The 14902-nt window shown below is 57.1% G+C and overlaps 1 protein-coding gene across 1 annotated transcript; it reads left to right on the plus strand.

Moving 5' to 3' along the window:
• The first annotated feature begins 1086 nt into the window (after positions 1-1086).
• Positions 1087-14662, plus strand: LRRC32 (leucine rich repeat containing 32). Its single transcript, XM_030333288.2, has 3 exons — positions 1087-1148; positions 5939-6029; positions 10640-14662. The coding sequence occupies exons 2-3, from the start codon at positions 5943-5945 to the stop codon at positions 12542-12544; spliced, it is 1992 nt and encodes a 663-aa protein (XP_030189148.1). The 5' UTR covers positions 1087-1148; positions 5939-5942; the 3' UTR covers positions 12545-14662.
• Positions 14663-14902: the final 240 nt, after the last annotated feature.

Genomic DNA, 14902 nt, shown 5'->3' on the forward strand with positions numbered 1-14902 from the left:
CATGATTAGGTAGGGCCGAGGCATCTAGGAGAGGGGTTGGCTTTGGGGAAGGTGTGCCTCAACCTGTAATGTAAAAGACGAGGATTCCACCATGCTCCTTGTGCGCACAGCACTTTAAACCAACCTGAGCAAGATTGTGCCTGGAAAAGGGGACCCAGAACCACCTGGACTTAGCTTTATGGACAGATTGCGTTCCAATCCCTGCTCTGTTAGGCTATGTGACTTTGGATGTGCCATTTAACCTCCACGAGACTCAGTTTCCCCAAATATAAATGGGGACCTTACCAGTCCCAGACAACTGCTTTCTATTTATATATTCGCTGTCCCATCCCTAGCCTCGCTTTCTCCATCTGAAAACTGGAGGCTCGGATGGTACCATTTCACAGGACGGCTTAAGGGTCCGGGAGATGATGGAGGAAGGCGAGTCTGGATACGAGAGCACAATCAGAGAGGGGAAGTGACCTGCCTGGACTCGTCAGAGGGGATGGCCGCGGTGTGGGGAACCCCCTCTGCGGCCGCCCCAGGGCCAGTGAAGGGTCATTTCCTTCCGCGTTCAGCCCCGCCGTCACCTCTCCTGTTTGTCCCCCCTAAGTGCGGCGGCGCCGGCAGCGGGGAAATCGGGGCCAGGCCGGATTTCCTCTGCGGACCTGCGGCTCCTAGAGGGCCCCCTCCCGCCCCTCCGGACCCCGCGGGGCCACGAGCTGCACGTGCGGCGGTCCGGGGCGGCCTCGCCCGCCCAGCGCTTCCTTAGCGACCCTCCTTCCCCCCCCGCCACCCCCCCCCCCGCCGGCCCTTTCATCCCGCCCCCTGCCACCCCGCCCCTTCCCAGCCCGGGTTCCAGCGGAAAGATGCTTCACTCTCTCGCGCGTTCCGGAGAAACCGAGTCACGCGGGGGCGCGCCGGCCGGGCGCTAGGACCCCGCAGCTTGGCCGAGGGGGGGCGTGGTGGGGCGGGTCGGCAGGAGAGGTATTTAAATTGGAGCCCGAGCCGCCCCCTCGCGGGTCGGGTTCCCGTGGGGCAGTGGAGCAGCCGTGGGCCTCCGCGGGCCGTGACCCCGGGGTCTGGCGCGGGGTGGGGCCGTGGGGGGCAGATTTGCGCAAAATGTGCCGGGGCTGCGCGGGAGAGGAGCGGCGGCCGCGCTGAGCCAGGTAGGAGCCGCCCCGCGGGCGAGGCTGCCGGCCCCTCGGGGAGCCCGCGGTCCCGCGCCCCTGGCGAGCGCGGGGTGCGGCAAGTCCGTCGGGACGCCTCCCGCGCCCCCCAGTAGTCCTCTCCCGCCGCCGCCCACTTCGCGCGTGGAGCCAAGCTTGACCCTCCCTCGGCCCCACGGCTCCTGTCTCAGCTGATCTTTCCCGCGAAGGGAGAGCCCCGCGTTCCTATTTGACAGATGGGAAAACAGGGGCGGAAAGGCCGGCACTTACTTGCCCGGGAACTCACAGCTAGGCTAGGGCAGATCGGGATTTGAATCCAAGTCTCCCACCACCCTCTGACTCAGGCCGCCCCGGGGCTTCCCATCCCACCGCACCAAAGAGCTTCCTTGCCCATCTCTGGGTGGGGATTGGTAGGGGCGGGGGGTGGGGGGGGCACCTCTCCCAGGGGGCTCTGAAGCCGGCCTTCTTCATGAGTGGTAAGATGTGAGGGACCCCCACCCCCACCCCGGGCTGCCTGAAATTCCACCATCACAGCTACATTCCTTTGGGTTAAGGTCTAATTCCCCCGTGGGATGCACATGTCTCCAGAATGGGGCTTGCCCTTAGTGATTCACTGCTTGCTATGAACGTCCACAGCAGCTCTCCCAGGACCCCACTCTGCTGGAGACTGGGGCTGAGAGGAGGGAGAGGAGCACCCCAGAGCCCAGTCCTGTGAGCCTGTTTGTGTGTGTGTGGTAGGGGTGGGGGTGGGGGTCGTCGGAAGGGGTTAGGGAGGGAGCACTTGGCCTGGTGTAGTGGAAACATTTGCTCTGAAGGCAGACAGACCAGATTCTGAATCAGTCTCTGCTATTTACTGTGTGACTTTGGGTAAGTCACCTCTTTGAGCCTCATTTTCCTCCTGGGCAAAGTGAGGACGAGCAGGCAGCTCAACATCTGGAGAAAACACAGCATTTGGGTCATGGAGACCTGGGCTAACCCCCAAAATGCTAATAAGCTGAGTAACTGTGGGCTAAGTCGCTTCACCTTTCTGAGCCTCAGTTTTCTCATCTGTAAAGTGGAAATTATGGTAACCGCCTTATTGGGTTGTGATTTCAAAGAGATAATATACGTCAAATGCTCAGAAGAGTGTCTAACGTCCTGAAATAGTAGAGATGGGCTTATTATAATAGCAGACATTGCCCCCGCTATTTCTCTCTCTCTTTCTCTCTCTGTCTGTCTGTCTCTATCACACACACACACACACACACACACACACACACACACACACACGGTTATCCTCTGGCATTTCTCCTCCCAGTCAGAGTTCTAAAATGTCTCCTGCCTTCTCTTGCCTAGGCTACTGGTCTGCAGGCCAGAGGCCTCCCTCCTCAACATGCCTCACCTGGGCCGATCAGCCTTGTGGGTCTTTGCCCCAGCTGGGAAAGATGTGTCCAGGATATTTTGACAGCCATTCCCAGCTTGATCATCACTGTGCTTGGGGGAAGCCAGTGGCAGAACAGGAACCAGGCTGCTTGCTGGACTGATGGGACGCTTAGGCACTGAAAGGTTAAGGGACTTGCCCAGGGAGCAGGGTCGGTAAGCAGTAGAGTCTGGAAGTAAGCCTGGGTCTGAGTGACTGCAGTGCTCCCTCGAGGGTGAATAGCCCTCCAATGCCACACATCGAGTCCTGGGCACTGCGGAAGGATGCACAGATGCCCGCCTCAGGGGTAGGGTGAAATTTGGCAGGCAGAGGAGGGGTGGTGAGGGCCCCTTTGGGCAACAATGCCTTCAGGTTCAGGACCCAGAGGTCCTGACCTTGTCCTGACCTCGGAGGCCCCTGCAGTAGAGCCTCTACCCCTCGCTTTGCCATTCGTTCAATAGATCTTTGGTGAGCACCACTTAAGAGACCCCTGTTCTCACAGAATCAGAAATAAAGGAACAGAAAATGATCAACGCAAGGAAACAATAAAATGTGTGAGAATCTGGGGACTAGGATTCCAGGTGGAGGGAGCAGCAAGGGCAAAGGCCCTGAGGCAGGAATGCACTTGCTATGTTTGAGGAATGGTGGAATTTGGTAAGGGCAGGGCGAATGGGAGATGCGGGCAGAGAAGAGCTTGTGTAAAGCCTGGATGTTATTGGAGGTTCTCAAGCTGTGAGATTCATGATCTCATATATGATTTGGAGACCTCACTCTGGCTGTGCGTGGAGGGCAGCCTGAAAGGGGTCAGGGTGGAAGTATGGTGTTGCTTCAAGGCCCAGGGTTGTGGTGGTGCCTCACTGTGGGGCAGTGATGGAGGAGGGAGGCAGCAGACCGCCCCAGGGTCTGTTTTTCAGGCAGAACAGACAGCACCTGCTGATGGGGGGGAAGGTACGGCAGGGAGATGAAGGGAGAGTCTAGGAGAACGCTGCTCTCGCCAGCGTCACCTTGTGTCAATTCTCAGTGCCTCCCTGGCCTGCCTGCTAGTGTGAAATGGATCCCAGGGGAGAGTGAGTCCTCTGTGCCCTGGGGCACTGACCATGGGAAAGGGGTTGGAGGCACAAGCCACGGAGAGCTCAGTGCTGTGCTCACTGGAAGCTCAGGGTCTGTGGGAACCTGGAGGAGGGGCTATACATTGCCCAGACTTGGGGAATCAGAGAAGGCTTCCTGGAGGAAGTGGTATCGAAGCTGAGATCCAAAGGATAAGGAGACATTCAGCACAAGAGAGGGGAGGAAGTGAAGATTTGGGGCAGTGAAAAGGCACTCAGAGAACTGAAGGCAATAGGAGGCTTCCAGAACCCAGAGTGGGAAAGGGGACAGTGCTAGATGAAGCTGGAGGGAAGAACTAACCGTGCAGGCACACTCCCCAAGGGCCTTGAAGGCCCCCCTGAGAGGTTTCCACTCAATTCTGACTATACTAGCTTTCAAAGGGGGGGGGGGGTGATGTTCTGCTTTTTAGACAGCAGAACCAAATTTCCTGTGAAAGCAGGTGAGAGGAGAGCAGCTGTGGGGGGGCGGGGGGCATGGCCCTGAGGGGAACCCAGGCAATGGCGTTTAAAAGATGCCCCTGAATGTTTGGGCAAGAAGGGGCCTCAGAACTAGCCATCTTAATCTAAACTTTATCACAAGGACATTGGTGGATTCCAACAAAGACCCAGCCCTCAAAGGTCCCATAGATGCCTCCTCTTCTAAAGCACCCTTCAGAGTGGCGATTCAGTGCTCGTTTATTAAGCACCTGTGGGTGACCTTCTAGTGTAGACGTTTAGGGCACAGATTGCCTGTGCCAGCCACTGGTTAGCTGTGTGACCTTGGGCATGTTACTTAACCTCTCCGAGCCTCAGTTTCCCCACCTGCAAAATGGGAATGGTAATCATAGAACCAAGTGCGTGAACTGCTGTGAGGATTAAGTGAGTTAATACACGTAAAGTATTGAGAAGAGTGTCTGGTTTATGACAAAGGGCTCTGTAAGGGCACTTTCATAGAATGCATCTCATTTGATCGTTAACAAAACTTGGCAAAGTTGGCATTAACCTCAAAAGAGGAAACTGAGGGGCGTCTGGGTGGCTCAGTCAGTTGAGTGTCCGACTTCGGCTCAGGTCATGATCTCATGGCTCATGAGTCCGAGGTCTCTGTTGGGCTTACTCTGGTCAGCACGGAGCCTGCTTTGGATCTCCTGCCCCCTCTCTCTCTGCCCCTCCCCAGTTTGTGCATGTGCATGCATTCTCTCTCTCTCTCTCTCAAAAAAAAAAAACAAAAAAAACACAAACATTAAAAAAAAAAAAGAGGAAACTGAGGCTCAGAGAGGTGAAGTGACTTGTGCAAGGTCACACAAGAGGCAAGTGGAGGGGAAAGAGAAAGCAGTCAGTTACGGGTGACTGAGTCCAGTGCTCTTGGAGGGCTTTACGTGCCCTTCCTTGTTAACACTCTGTATGCATTATGACCACTTCTGTGCATTTATATGTGGCCTCAGTTCCCAGCACAGAGCCAGACTTGAGGAGGCATTCAGTTTAGGTGTGAATGAATGAATGAATGAATGAATGAATGAATGAAATCAGTGGCTTGATCTGTGTACTTCTAGCACTTGGCCCAGCTCCTCAGCAAGTGAGCTGCTAGCGGCAATGGGATGCAACCCTGCTCAGGGCCTCTGTGGCCCCCCTCAATGCCACCTCAGCTCTACACGGAGAGGACACCAGCAGGCCTAAGAGTCCCCCTGCACTGGCAGTAGGCAGTAGCTTCAGTGAAAGTAAAGGGCCTGGAGACCGCTCCTGGGGAAGTCCACAGCGACAGTGCTGGGGGCAGGGCAGAGGCCTCCTGGCGGGGTTTCCTGTCAGGGCTCCAGGCCCAGCCTTCAAACAATGGCAGCGACTCCAGAATCAGAAAATCAAAAGAAAAAGGGCAAAATAAAAGTCCGGGGGTGGGGGGAATTGAGGAATTCCGTTTGGGGTCTAAGGAACTAGGATGGGGGACCTGCTTATGACCTGGGTGGAAATGCAGTCAGAGGCCTAGCTCCCCACCTCACCTCACCCCAGCCCTGAGCTTGGCCCAGGGCAGCCCTTAGAGTCCCTCTGTCTCCTGCTTACCTCCTCCAGGCAGTCTTCTAGCAAGTAGGGTCTTTTGAAACCCAAATCTGACCAAGTCACTCACTCCTTAAAAACTCTTGCTGCCTGGGGCAATGGCCTGGCACTAGGGGTCCTTTGTGGTAGCCTTTGGACCCAGTTCTCACCCACCTGCACTGTGATCTGGGGTTCCCTGAAGGCAGGCACAGACAGGATGGGGGCAGTGGAAAGGAGCCAGTGATCTTACAGTGTTCCCCTTTCCTTCCCACCCTACACAGAGCCATGAGCCACCAGATCCTGCTGCTCCTGGCCGTGCTGACCCTGGGCCTGGCTACCTCCCAACACCGAGACAAGGTGCCCTGTAAGATGGTAAGAAGCCCCACCTGGGCAGGGTAGGGCCCCTAGGGTGTCCTGCCGTCCCAGCCCCACAAGCCAGAAGTCAGAGGAGTTAGAAGAGGAAAGGGAATGCATTTATTTTTTAAATTTTTTTATAAAGTTTATTCATTTATTATTTCAGAGAGAGAGAGAGAGGGAGAGAACAAGTGGGGGAGGGATAGAGAGAGAAGGAGACACAGAATCCGAAGCAGGCTCCAGGCTCTGAGCTGTCAGCACAGAGCCCCAGGCAGGGCTTGAACTCAGGGAGATCTCAGGGAGATCGTGACCTGAGCCAAAGTCGGATGCTTAGCCGACTAAGCCAGCCAGGTGCCCCAGGGAATGCATTTAATGCATTTAAATCTTATATTTAATAAGTACCTACTAGAATGTTTAAATACCTTCTGCACTATTAATCCTGTTGGGTAAGTACCATTATTCCCATTGTATAGAATTGGAAACAGCTGTTTAGAGAGGTTAGGTTACTTGTCTAAGGTCATTCAACTAGGACCAGGGGGCTGATATTGGACTCTATTCCCCAAGCTGCCTCTGCAGGGCAGTGGACCCATCTGGGTGATGCAGAGTATGTGTATGTGTGGGGAATTGGGGGTGAGCCAGCTGGGTCCCTCATGCAGAAAATCTCCTTTCCTAACTGGGGTCCTTGACTTGGGCCTGTCTGCTGCTTCCCTGATGGGATGCCTCTCACTCAGTACTGCCAAGGCCAAATGCTACCTCCTCCAGAAAGTCTCCCCTGACCACTCCCAGGCTGCTCTGGTTCTGTTTGCTTCCTCTTTCTGGACCCTCCTACTGAGCACGTGGGGTAGTGGGTGAGTGGGTCCAAGCCTGGTTCCCATGCCAGACCAAGAATTTCTTGAGGGCAGAGGTAAGGTTTGATTCACTCTGGGTCCTTTTTCTTGCCCCGAGCCAGGCAGACTAGCCCTGAAGTCACTGGGACCCCGCAGGATACAGGGAAAAGGGACCACCTAGGTCCACTTATAAGTCACCGAGGTGAAGGCCAGAGTCAGGCTGGAGAAGGCACAGGCCCTCCAGCAGCCCCACCTGGACCTGGGGCCGGAAGCTCATGATACAGGTGGGGCAGCTGCCTCGGGGGCTGGAAGGGCCGGCAGCCCTTCCCTGGGTTGGCGGGGTCCTAGTGAAGGGGCTGGACCACCCAACAGGCAGAGGGAAGCTGAGTGAGCTTTGCATTCTGGGTAAAAGTGCATTCAGAAAGCACTTTCTGAACTACCATAGAAGATCAATATAGGAGTGACGATGACTTTCAAAATAGTGAAAAGAAGTTGCCACATACTAAGGGCTCGCGAGGTGCCTGCACCATGCTGAGGGCTTTCTCTCATTTTATCCTACAAAGAACTCTTTTCAGCTGAGTACACCGAGGCTGAGAGAAGAGATGTGACCCACCAGGGTCATACAGACAGGAAGCAACAGAGCTAGGACTTGAACCCAGGTCTCCCGAGCTGGTGCTGTCCCCTGCCGGGTGCCTCTTTCTACCTCATTTCCCTTCTATGCGCAAGTGGCAAAATGGAGTTGGGTGGAAAGTCCTCTTCCCTCCTAAAAAAAAAAAAAAAAAAGCAGGGCAGTGGCATGCTGGCATCCCAGAGACAGCGGGTAGCAGATTGTCAAGCACAGCTCTGAACTTGGCCATGTCAGCCATGCTGGAGGCTCAGAGCCAAAGGCGCAGCGGACACCCTTAGAAACAGAGTTCTGAGAGCCACCCTGGCCTTCACGCTCCCTCCTGGACTGGCAGCCCAGAGCCGCCCTGCCAGCCTTCGTGGGCACCAGGGTGGAAAGCAAGTCTTAGGCCCTGGGCTTGGCCAGCTTTGTGTCCTGGCTCGGCTCTCAGGGGCTGTGTCTTGGGAGCCTTTGAGTATCCAGAGGCGAGATGGGGTGTGGGATAACATGGGTCCCAGTACAGTGCCCCCCATACAGCAGATGCTCGGCAAATGGTACCATTTACTGGGCTGCAGTAGTCAATGTGGGTGCTGGGCCAGCTGAGGGCCCAGTGATCAGAACTCAGCCGGCACCGACAGGAAAAGGAACTCACACTGCTACCCTGGAGGCTCTGACCGTCAGAGCTGGGGGAAGCTCACCCCCCTGCCCTGAGCCTCAGTTTCCTTAGGGGGTACAGCAGGGTAAATAAATGAGGCAAGGGGTCTGCGCACTCCGCCACGGGGCCTGCCACAGAGCTGGCGCTCCGTGACAGCCGCGGTCATTGTGTTCCTTTTGCTGTTTCTTCCTTAAGTCAGGATGGTCCAGGGAGCTGAGGATGGAGGTGAGGCCGTGCCTAGTGGCCCGAGCTGGCAGAGAGGGTGTGAGGGAGGAAGGGGCAAGAGACGGGAAGGGCTGGCAAGGTGACAGGGCTGGGTTTCTGGTTCGTGGGGGCGCCCAACCGCGGGTGTATCTGTGGGTCTCTGAGGCCTCCAGGAAGCTGCTTTGCTGGAGGTGGTAGGAGTGGTCACTGGGCTGCCTGGAACGGGGAAGAGTCACACAGATGCCTGATGAGGACCCCCCCACCACCACCACCACCACACTCACCTTGGGGTTCTGGGGAGGAAGCTGAGAGCTGGGCCAGGCAGGGGGCTCCCAGGCTGCTGTTCCTGCTGTGGGGGCTCAGCCACTAACTCACTGTGACCTTGCATAGGTCACTGCCATCTTCAGGTTCCGTCTCCCCATCTGAGAAGTGGGTGGGCCAGAGTCTTTTTACTCTCATGGGCTTTGAGTCCAGTTTGAATACATCGACTCTCTTTTTTCTTTCCTTGCAGAAAGGTGATTGATTCAATCCCTCAGACCTTTACTAAGCCAGAGATGTCCGTGACTCATTCATTAAAAAAAACTGATTGAGCTCCTTTTGTGGGCCAGGTCCAAGGCATCCCCATCAATCACACCAGTCCCTGTTAGCTCTGAGCTCCCTGCGCAGCAGGTCCCACACAGACAGTCACAATCTGGGGCCAAAGCTCTGAGAGAGGGAGCACCAGGGGCTCTCTGGGCCGGGGAGAGCCCAGAGGAGACCCAACCTGCCCAGCTCAGTATGTTGGGCTCACTCTGCAGATCTGGGTGGGGGTGGGCCTAACCAGTGCAGGGAACAGCAAGGAGAAGGCCCAGAGGTAGGTGTGGGAGGGTATGAAGGGCACTGCTCAGATGTTGTCACTGCATGTGGGCTGGGCAGGAGTGGGTTGGGGGTAGAGGGGACAGGTTGGCAAGGGCTACAAACAGTTTTGAACCCCACTGAGGGTCCTGGACTTTGCCCTGGAGGGGATTAGGCAGAGGGTGGCACAGAGTTTGTTTGTTTGTTTGTTTGTTTAGCAGTTGCCAGGCATTTGACTGGTGGAGGGGTCAGAAGGGGTCAATGGATACAGAGAACCCCGGGGCGGGAATAGGCCTGAACTGGGTGGTTGTGGAAGTCAGACCGTTTCCTGGGAAAGGCTGCATTCCTGGGGTCCTTGAAGGGATGAGAAGGGGAGACTGTATCTGCACAGAAAGCATTCAGGCTCCAGAAGGCACATGCACTAGAAGGACGAAAGTTGGGCCTTTGATCGTGAGGAGACCCGGGCTCCAATCCCAGCCCTGCTCCTCATCGGCTGAGCGATCCTGGAGCCTCTCTACCCTCTCTGAGCTTGGGCTTCTGTAAATAGGGGTGATCATATCTGACGGGCTTGCTGCTGCGAGGCTCCAGTGAGACGAGGGGCCTGAATGTGCTAAATAAAATGTAAAATGCTGAGTTGGTGCTGAGGAAGGCTGTTAACTTTCTAGATAAGAAACCAGAGCGATGATGTGATTTGGTAAGGCTCACACAGCAAAATCATATTCTTGTCACCAAAGAATGTGGGTTGGGACCCCAGCCATCTTTCCCCCTGCTTCCTACCCCTATTCCCATCTCCAGAGGCCAGTCTGGATCGGGCCTTGGGAAGCAAGGCCACGGATGGAGGTGGGGCAGGTAGCAGCAGCAGAAAGGAGGTCTCCTCTGGGGATAGGCAGCGAGGAAGGCAGGCACTAGGACCCGGAGCTCTGCCCCCTGGAATGAGGTCTGAGGGTAGGAGGCCAAAATGAGAACTAGTGAGAGGAGTACAAATTGCATTTTGGAAACATTTCTCCCCACATGGTTTCTAGTCTAATAGCAGCCGGGTAAATTTAACTCTCTGGGCCCAAAGAAGGAACCCAAGATATGAACCAGGAGTCCCGGCTATCAGCTTGGCCCTGTTGTCCACTGGCTTGGGATCACTCTAGGTGAAATATGGTTTAGTTTCCTGTAAAATGGGATAATAATCAATGTAGGGTGTTTTGTTAGTTCATTTGTCCTCCTATCTGTCTGTTATTTCTGTGTGCATCCATCAAACTTCCTTAAGTCCCTCCCTGATGCCCAGCACAGGACTGAGTGCCAGAAATGGGAGCAGGGGGCAAGATGGAGATCATCCAGACATGGGAGGATTAGGCTGGGGTGGAGGAATGTGGAGCCCTCGCTGGGTCTGGCTGGGGTGGGGGTGGGTAGGAGAGGGGGTTGAGTCATCCTTTCCAGATGCTGTGTCCGGTTCCACCCCCCACTGCACCCACTAATGCCCACTGCTCTCCCTGCCCTCCCCGACCCACCCCAGGTAGACAAGGAGGTCTTGTGCCAGGGTCTTGGCCTGTTCCAGGTCCCCTCAATGCTCCCACTGGACATCGAGGCCCTCGACCTATCTGGAAACCAGCTGCAGAGAATCCTGGCCTCGCCCCTGGGCTTCTACACAGAGCTTCGGCACCTGGACCTGAGCACCAATGAGATCAGCTTCCTCCAGACAGGTGTCTTCCAGGCCCTGCCCCACCTGGAGCACCTCAACCTGGCCCATAACCGCCTGGCAGTGGGCACCGTGCTGAGCGCCCCTGGCCTGGGCCCCCTGCCGCATGTGACATCTCTGGACCTGTCTGGGAACAGTCTGTACAGTGGCCTGGTGGAGCGGCTGCTGGGGGAGGCACCTGCCCTGCGCACCCTCTCGCTGGCAGAGAACAGCCTGACCCGCCTGGCCCGCCATACCTTCTGGGGCACACCCGTGCTTGAGCGGCTGGACCTCCACAGCAACGTGCTCATGGACATTGAGGACGGCGCTTTCGAGGCCCTGCCGCACCTGGCCCACCTCAATCTCTCCAGGAATTCTCTCACCTGCATCTCTGACTTCAGCCTCCAGCAGCTGAGGGTGCTTGACCTGAGCTGCAACAGTATCGAGGCCTTCCAGACGGCCCCAGAGCCCCAGGCTGAGTATCAGCTCGCCTGGCTTGACCTGCGGGAGAACAGACTGCTCCACTTCCCCGACCTGGCCGCGCTCCCGAGACTCATCTACCTGAACGTGTCCAACAACCTCATCCGGCTCCCCGCAGAGCCACCCCAGGGCGGTGAGGGCATCCATGCACCTTCCGAGGGTTGGTCAGCCTTGCCCTTCTCGAACCCCAGCCGGAACTCCAGCACCCACCCCCTCTCCCAGCTCTTGAATCTGGATTTGAGCTACAATGAGATTGAGCTGGTCCCTGAGGGCTTTCTTGAGCCCCTGACCTCCCTGCGCTTCCTAAATCTCAGCCGAAACTGCTTGCGAGCCTTTCAGGTGCGGCGTGCGGGCTTCCTGCCTTGCCTCGTGCACCTGGACGTCAGCCACAATGCGCTGGAGGCGCTGGAGCTGGGCCCCAGGGCCCTGGGGTCTCTGCGGACACTGCTCCTACAGGACAATGCCCTGCAGGACCTGCCCCCCTACACTTTTGCCAGCCTGGCCAGCCTGCAGAAGCTTAACCTGCAGGGGAACCAGATCAGGCCTTGCGGGGGGCCAGGTGAGCCTGGCCCCTCGGGCTGTGTGGCCTTCTCTGACATCTCTTCCCTCCGCATCCTGAACCTGGCGGACAATGAGATGGAGGTGCTCCGGCCGGGTGCCTTCCTCCACACGCCGCTTACTGAGCTGGACCTCTCTGCGAACCCAGGGCTGGATGTGGCCACGGGGGCCTTGGCGGGCCTGGAGGCCTCCTTGGAGGTCCTGGCCCTGCAGGGCAACGGGCTGGCCATCCTGCAAGTAGACCTGCCCTGCTTCAGCTGCCTGAAGCGACTCAATCTTGCCGAGAACCGCCTGAGCCGCCTGCCTGCCTGGACGCAGGCTGTGTCACTGGAGGTACTGGACCTGAGGAACAACAGCTTCAGCCTCTTGCCGGGCAGTGCCATGGGCGGCCTCGAGACCAGCCTCCGGCGCCTCTACCTGCAGGGGAATCCACTGAGCTGCTGCGGCAACGGCTGGCTGGCAGCCCAGCTGCACCAGGGCCGTGTGGACGTGGATGCCACCCAGGACCTGACCTGCCGCTTCGGCTCCCGGGAGGAGGTATCCCTGAGCCACGTGCGTCCTGAGGACTGTGAGAAGGGGGGGCTCAAGAATGTCAACCTCATCATCATCCTGACCTTCGCACTGGTCTCTGCCGTCCTCCTCACCACACTGGCCACCTGTTGCTGTGTCCGCCGGCAGAAGTTCAACCAGCAGTACAAAGCCTAGAGAGGCCAGAGACTGTAGAACGGCCTGGCCGGGAGCCCCGCCGGGTCAGCTGGGGAGCCAGAGGCACGGACAAGGGCGGGGACTGACCCAAGGTCACACAGGGTCTGAGAACTCTGCTCTCTAAATCCCAGCCCAGGGCTCCTTTCCCTGTATCCCGCTGTACTGGCAGGTGACCCACTTCCCAGGCCACACATGTGGTCCAGCTGTGGAAGCCGGAAGTCAAGCAGTTTCAGGAGCGACAGAAAATAAGGTCGACCTATCCAGTCAACGAATCTTCGCCCGGCATCTGTTTTGCACCACATCCTGCTCTGGGGACTGGGGACGCCCGGTGACTGAGACACATCCCTGCCCTCAGGCATCTCCCGGCCCTGGTGGGGAGGTGGTCGCCAAGCCAGGCAGTGACCACACGGAGTGTGGAGATCCAGGGCCCCAAAGCTCTCCAGCCCCAGCTGGCTGAGTCCTGGGGCTCCGTGGCGAGCCCTGCCTCAGCAGGGCCAGAGCAAAGGAGGGGCGAGACCCAGAAGACTTGTCTGAGCCGGTTCCAAGCAGACTGTTTGTCACATCTTCTGATAATGACTTTCAGCCTCTCTGGAACACGAAGAGCTTGTGACCGGAAGAGAAGTGGAGCCACATGGATCCGGCTACTAGGCGGGCTGCAGCGGCTCCTGGTTAAGAGGCGGTTGCCCTGGGTTCCGGCCGGGTGGTAGACCATCCCATTTCCCACTCCAAACAGGCTCTTTCCCCACCTGGCACCCTCGTGGTGCCCACACTAGCCCAAACACCGCTCCAGCCCCCCAGCTCCTCTGCAGGCATATGCAGGCATGCCGTTCAGTCCCAGCCCTACGCCGGCTGGTGAGCCAGGAGTTAGAAGCTTAGGTATCTGGTTCTGTTTTGCACCAGGCTCGGCAGCGGTGACACGTCTGCCTCTTTACGACAACCCTCTGAGGTTGGTCTTTTATCCCACTTCACCAAAACTCCAAAACTCTCCCTTCAGGGTCCTCCAGCTAAGAAACGACATAGCTGAGATTCAGACTCAAATCCTCCTGTCTCCAGGGCCTGACCTTTGCCACTGTGGGGGCTGTAGGCCGTTAGGTGGACAGGAAATGGACCCACATCGAGGGAACAGGCCCTGGGGGCATCCTGTGCCACATATACCCACCCACTCCTCTCCCGCCTCTCTCCTAGGCAGGTAGACACAGGCCCTCCCCTCCTCCTCTGCCTCAGTTTCCCTTACTCCCTCCTTTGCAGACTGGTGTGTATTCACCTTTTTCTGTTTTGCTCTTGTGTTCCCTCTTCCTCCACTGAGCGAAGTCCTGAGTTTGAGACTATTGAGTCCAACCTCCCCGTTGCACAGATAGGGAAACTGAGGCTGGGGAAGAGAATGGAATTTGCTGAGAGCTTCACAAGTCGGTGGCAAAGCCTGTGAGAAAAAGTGGATTCAGACCTCCCTGGGGGTGTGAGGGGGGTTTAAGGCTTGGCCCTGAGTGATTCCCTTCTCTCTCAGCTGTCATATCACAAGATAATGCTGGCTCCAAACTCTTTCGGGTCCCCATCAGGCAGGGACTTTTTCCTCTTAGACAAATGAGTAGAAATACTCATCTGGGTGTAACTCCCTATTCTTCACACCCATGGAATCACGGGCTTTCCAGGGAGCCCTGGGGTCAGCCCAAGACCCTGTGTTACTGTCCCCACCATCTTACCCATGCTTGGCCCGTGGTCTGGCTCACGATGGTGCTTGAGTGAGACAATGAAAACACCCTTCTCTCGGCCCCATTTTATAGGCAAGAAAACTGAGGCCCAGAGAGGGTCAAGGACTCAGGGAGTCAGTGGCAGAGCCGGGGCTAGAAGCTGGTATCCTGGCCCCAGCCTGGGGCCCTGGTGGTATGTGGGACAGCCGGGTGGACCCAGCCCTGGTTGGGATCACAACCACAAGTGGTCACTGCACATAAACACTCTTCCTCAGGCCTGGAGGGCGGGGCGTGGGCCCCTTCGTGCCTGATCTTCGAAAACACTACGCAATGCTGCTCTCACCTCCCAGGAGCCGGGCCACAGCCCTGGCCTCGGGACCAGCTCTTTGTATAACCCACATGAATGTATTAAAAAATAATTTGGGAGAAACAGCGTGGCCTGCCAGCCTCCTCCTCACTGCGGGTGATTGGCCTCATGGCATCCGCTTGAGCCCTGCCCCCTCTGCTTCCACTGCGGGCTTTGGATCCTCATGGCTAACCCATGGAGAGATGGGCTGAGGGCTGTTGAGGGGAGACTGAGGCTCTGGGTCCTCACCGCCCGGGACCTTGGGGCCTCAGCCCTCATTCCCCTGCCACACCTCTGACCCTTGCACTCAACGAGCCCTGACCC

This window comes from Lynx canadensis, chromosome D1 (assembly GCF_007474595.2).
Source record: "Lynx canadensis isolate LIC74 chromosome D1, mLynCan4.pri.v2, whole genome shotgun sequence".
NCBI lineage: Eukaryota > Metazoa > Chordata > Mammalia > Carnivora > Felidae > Lynx > Lynx canadensis.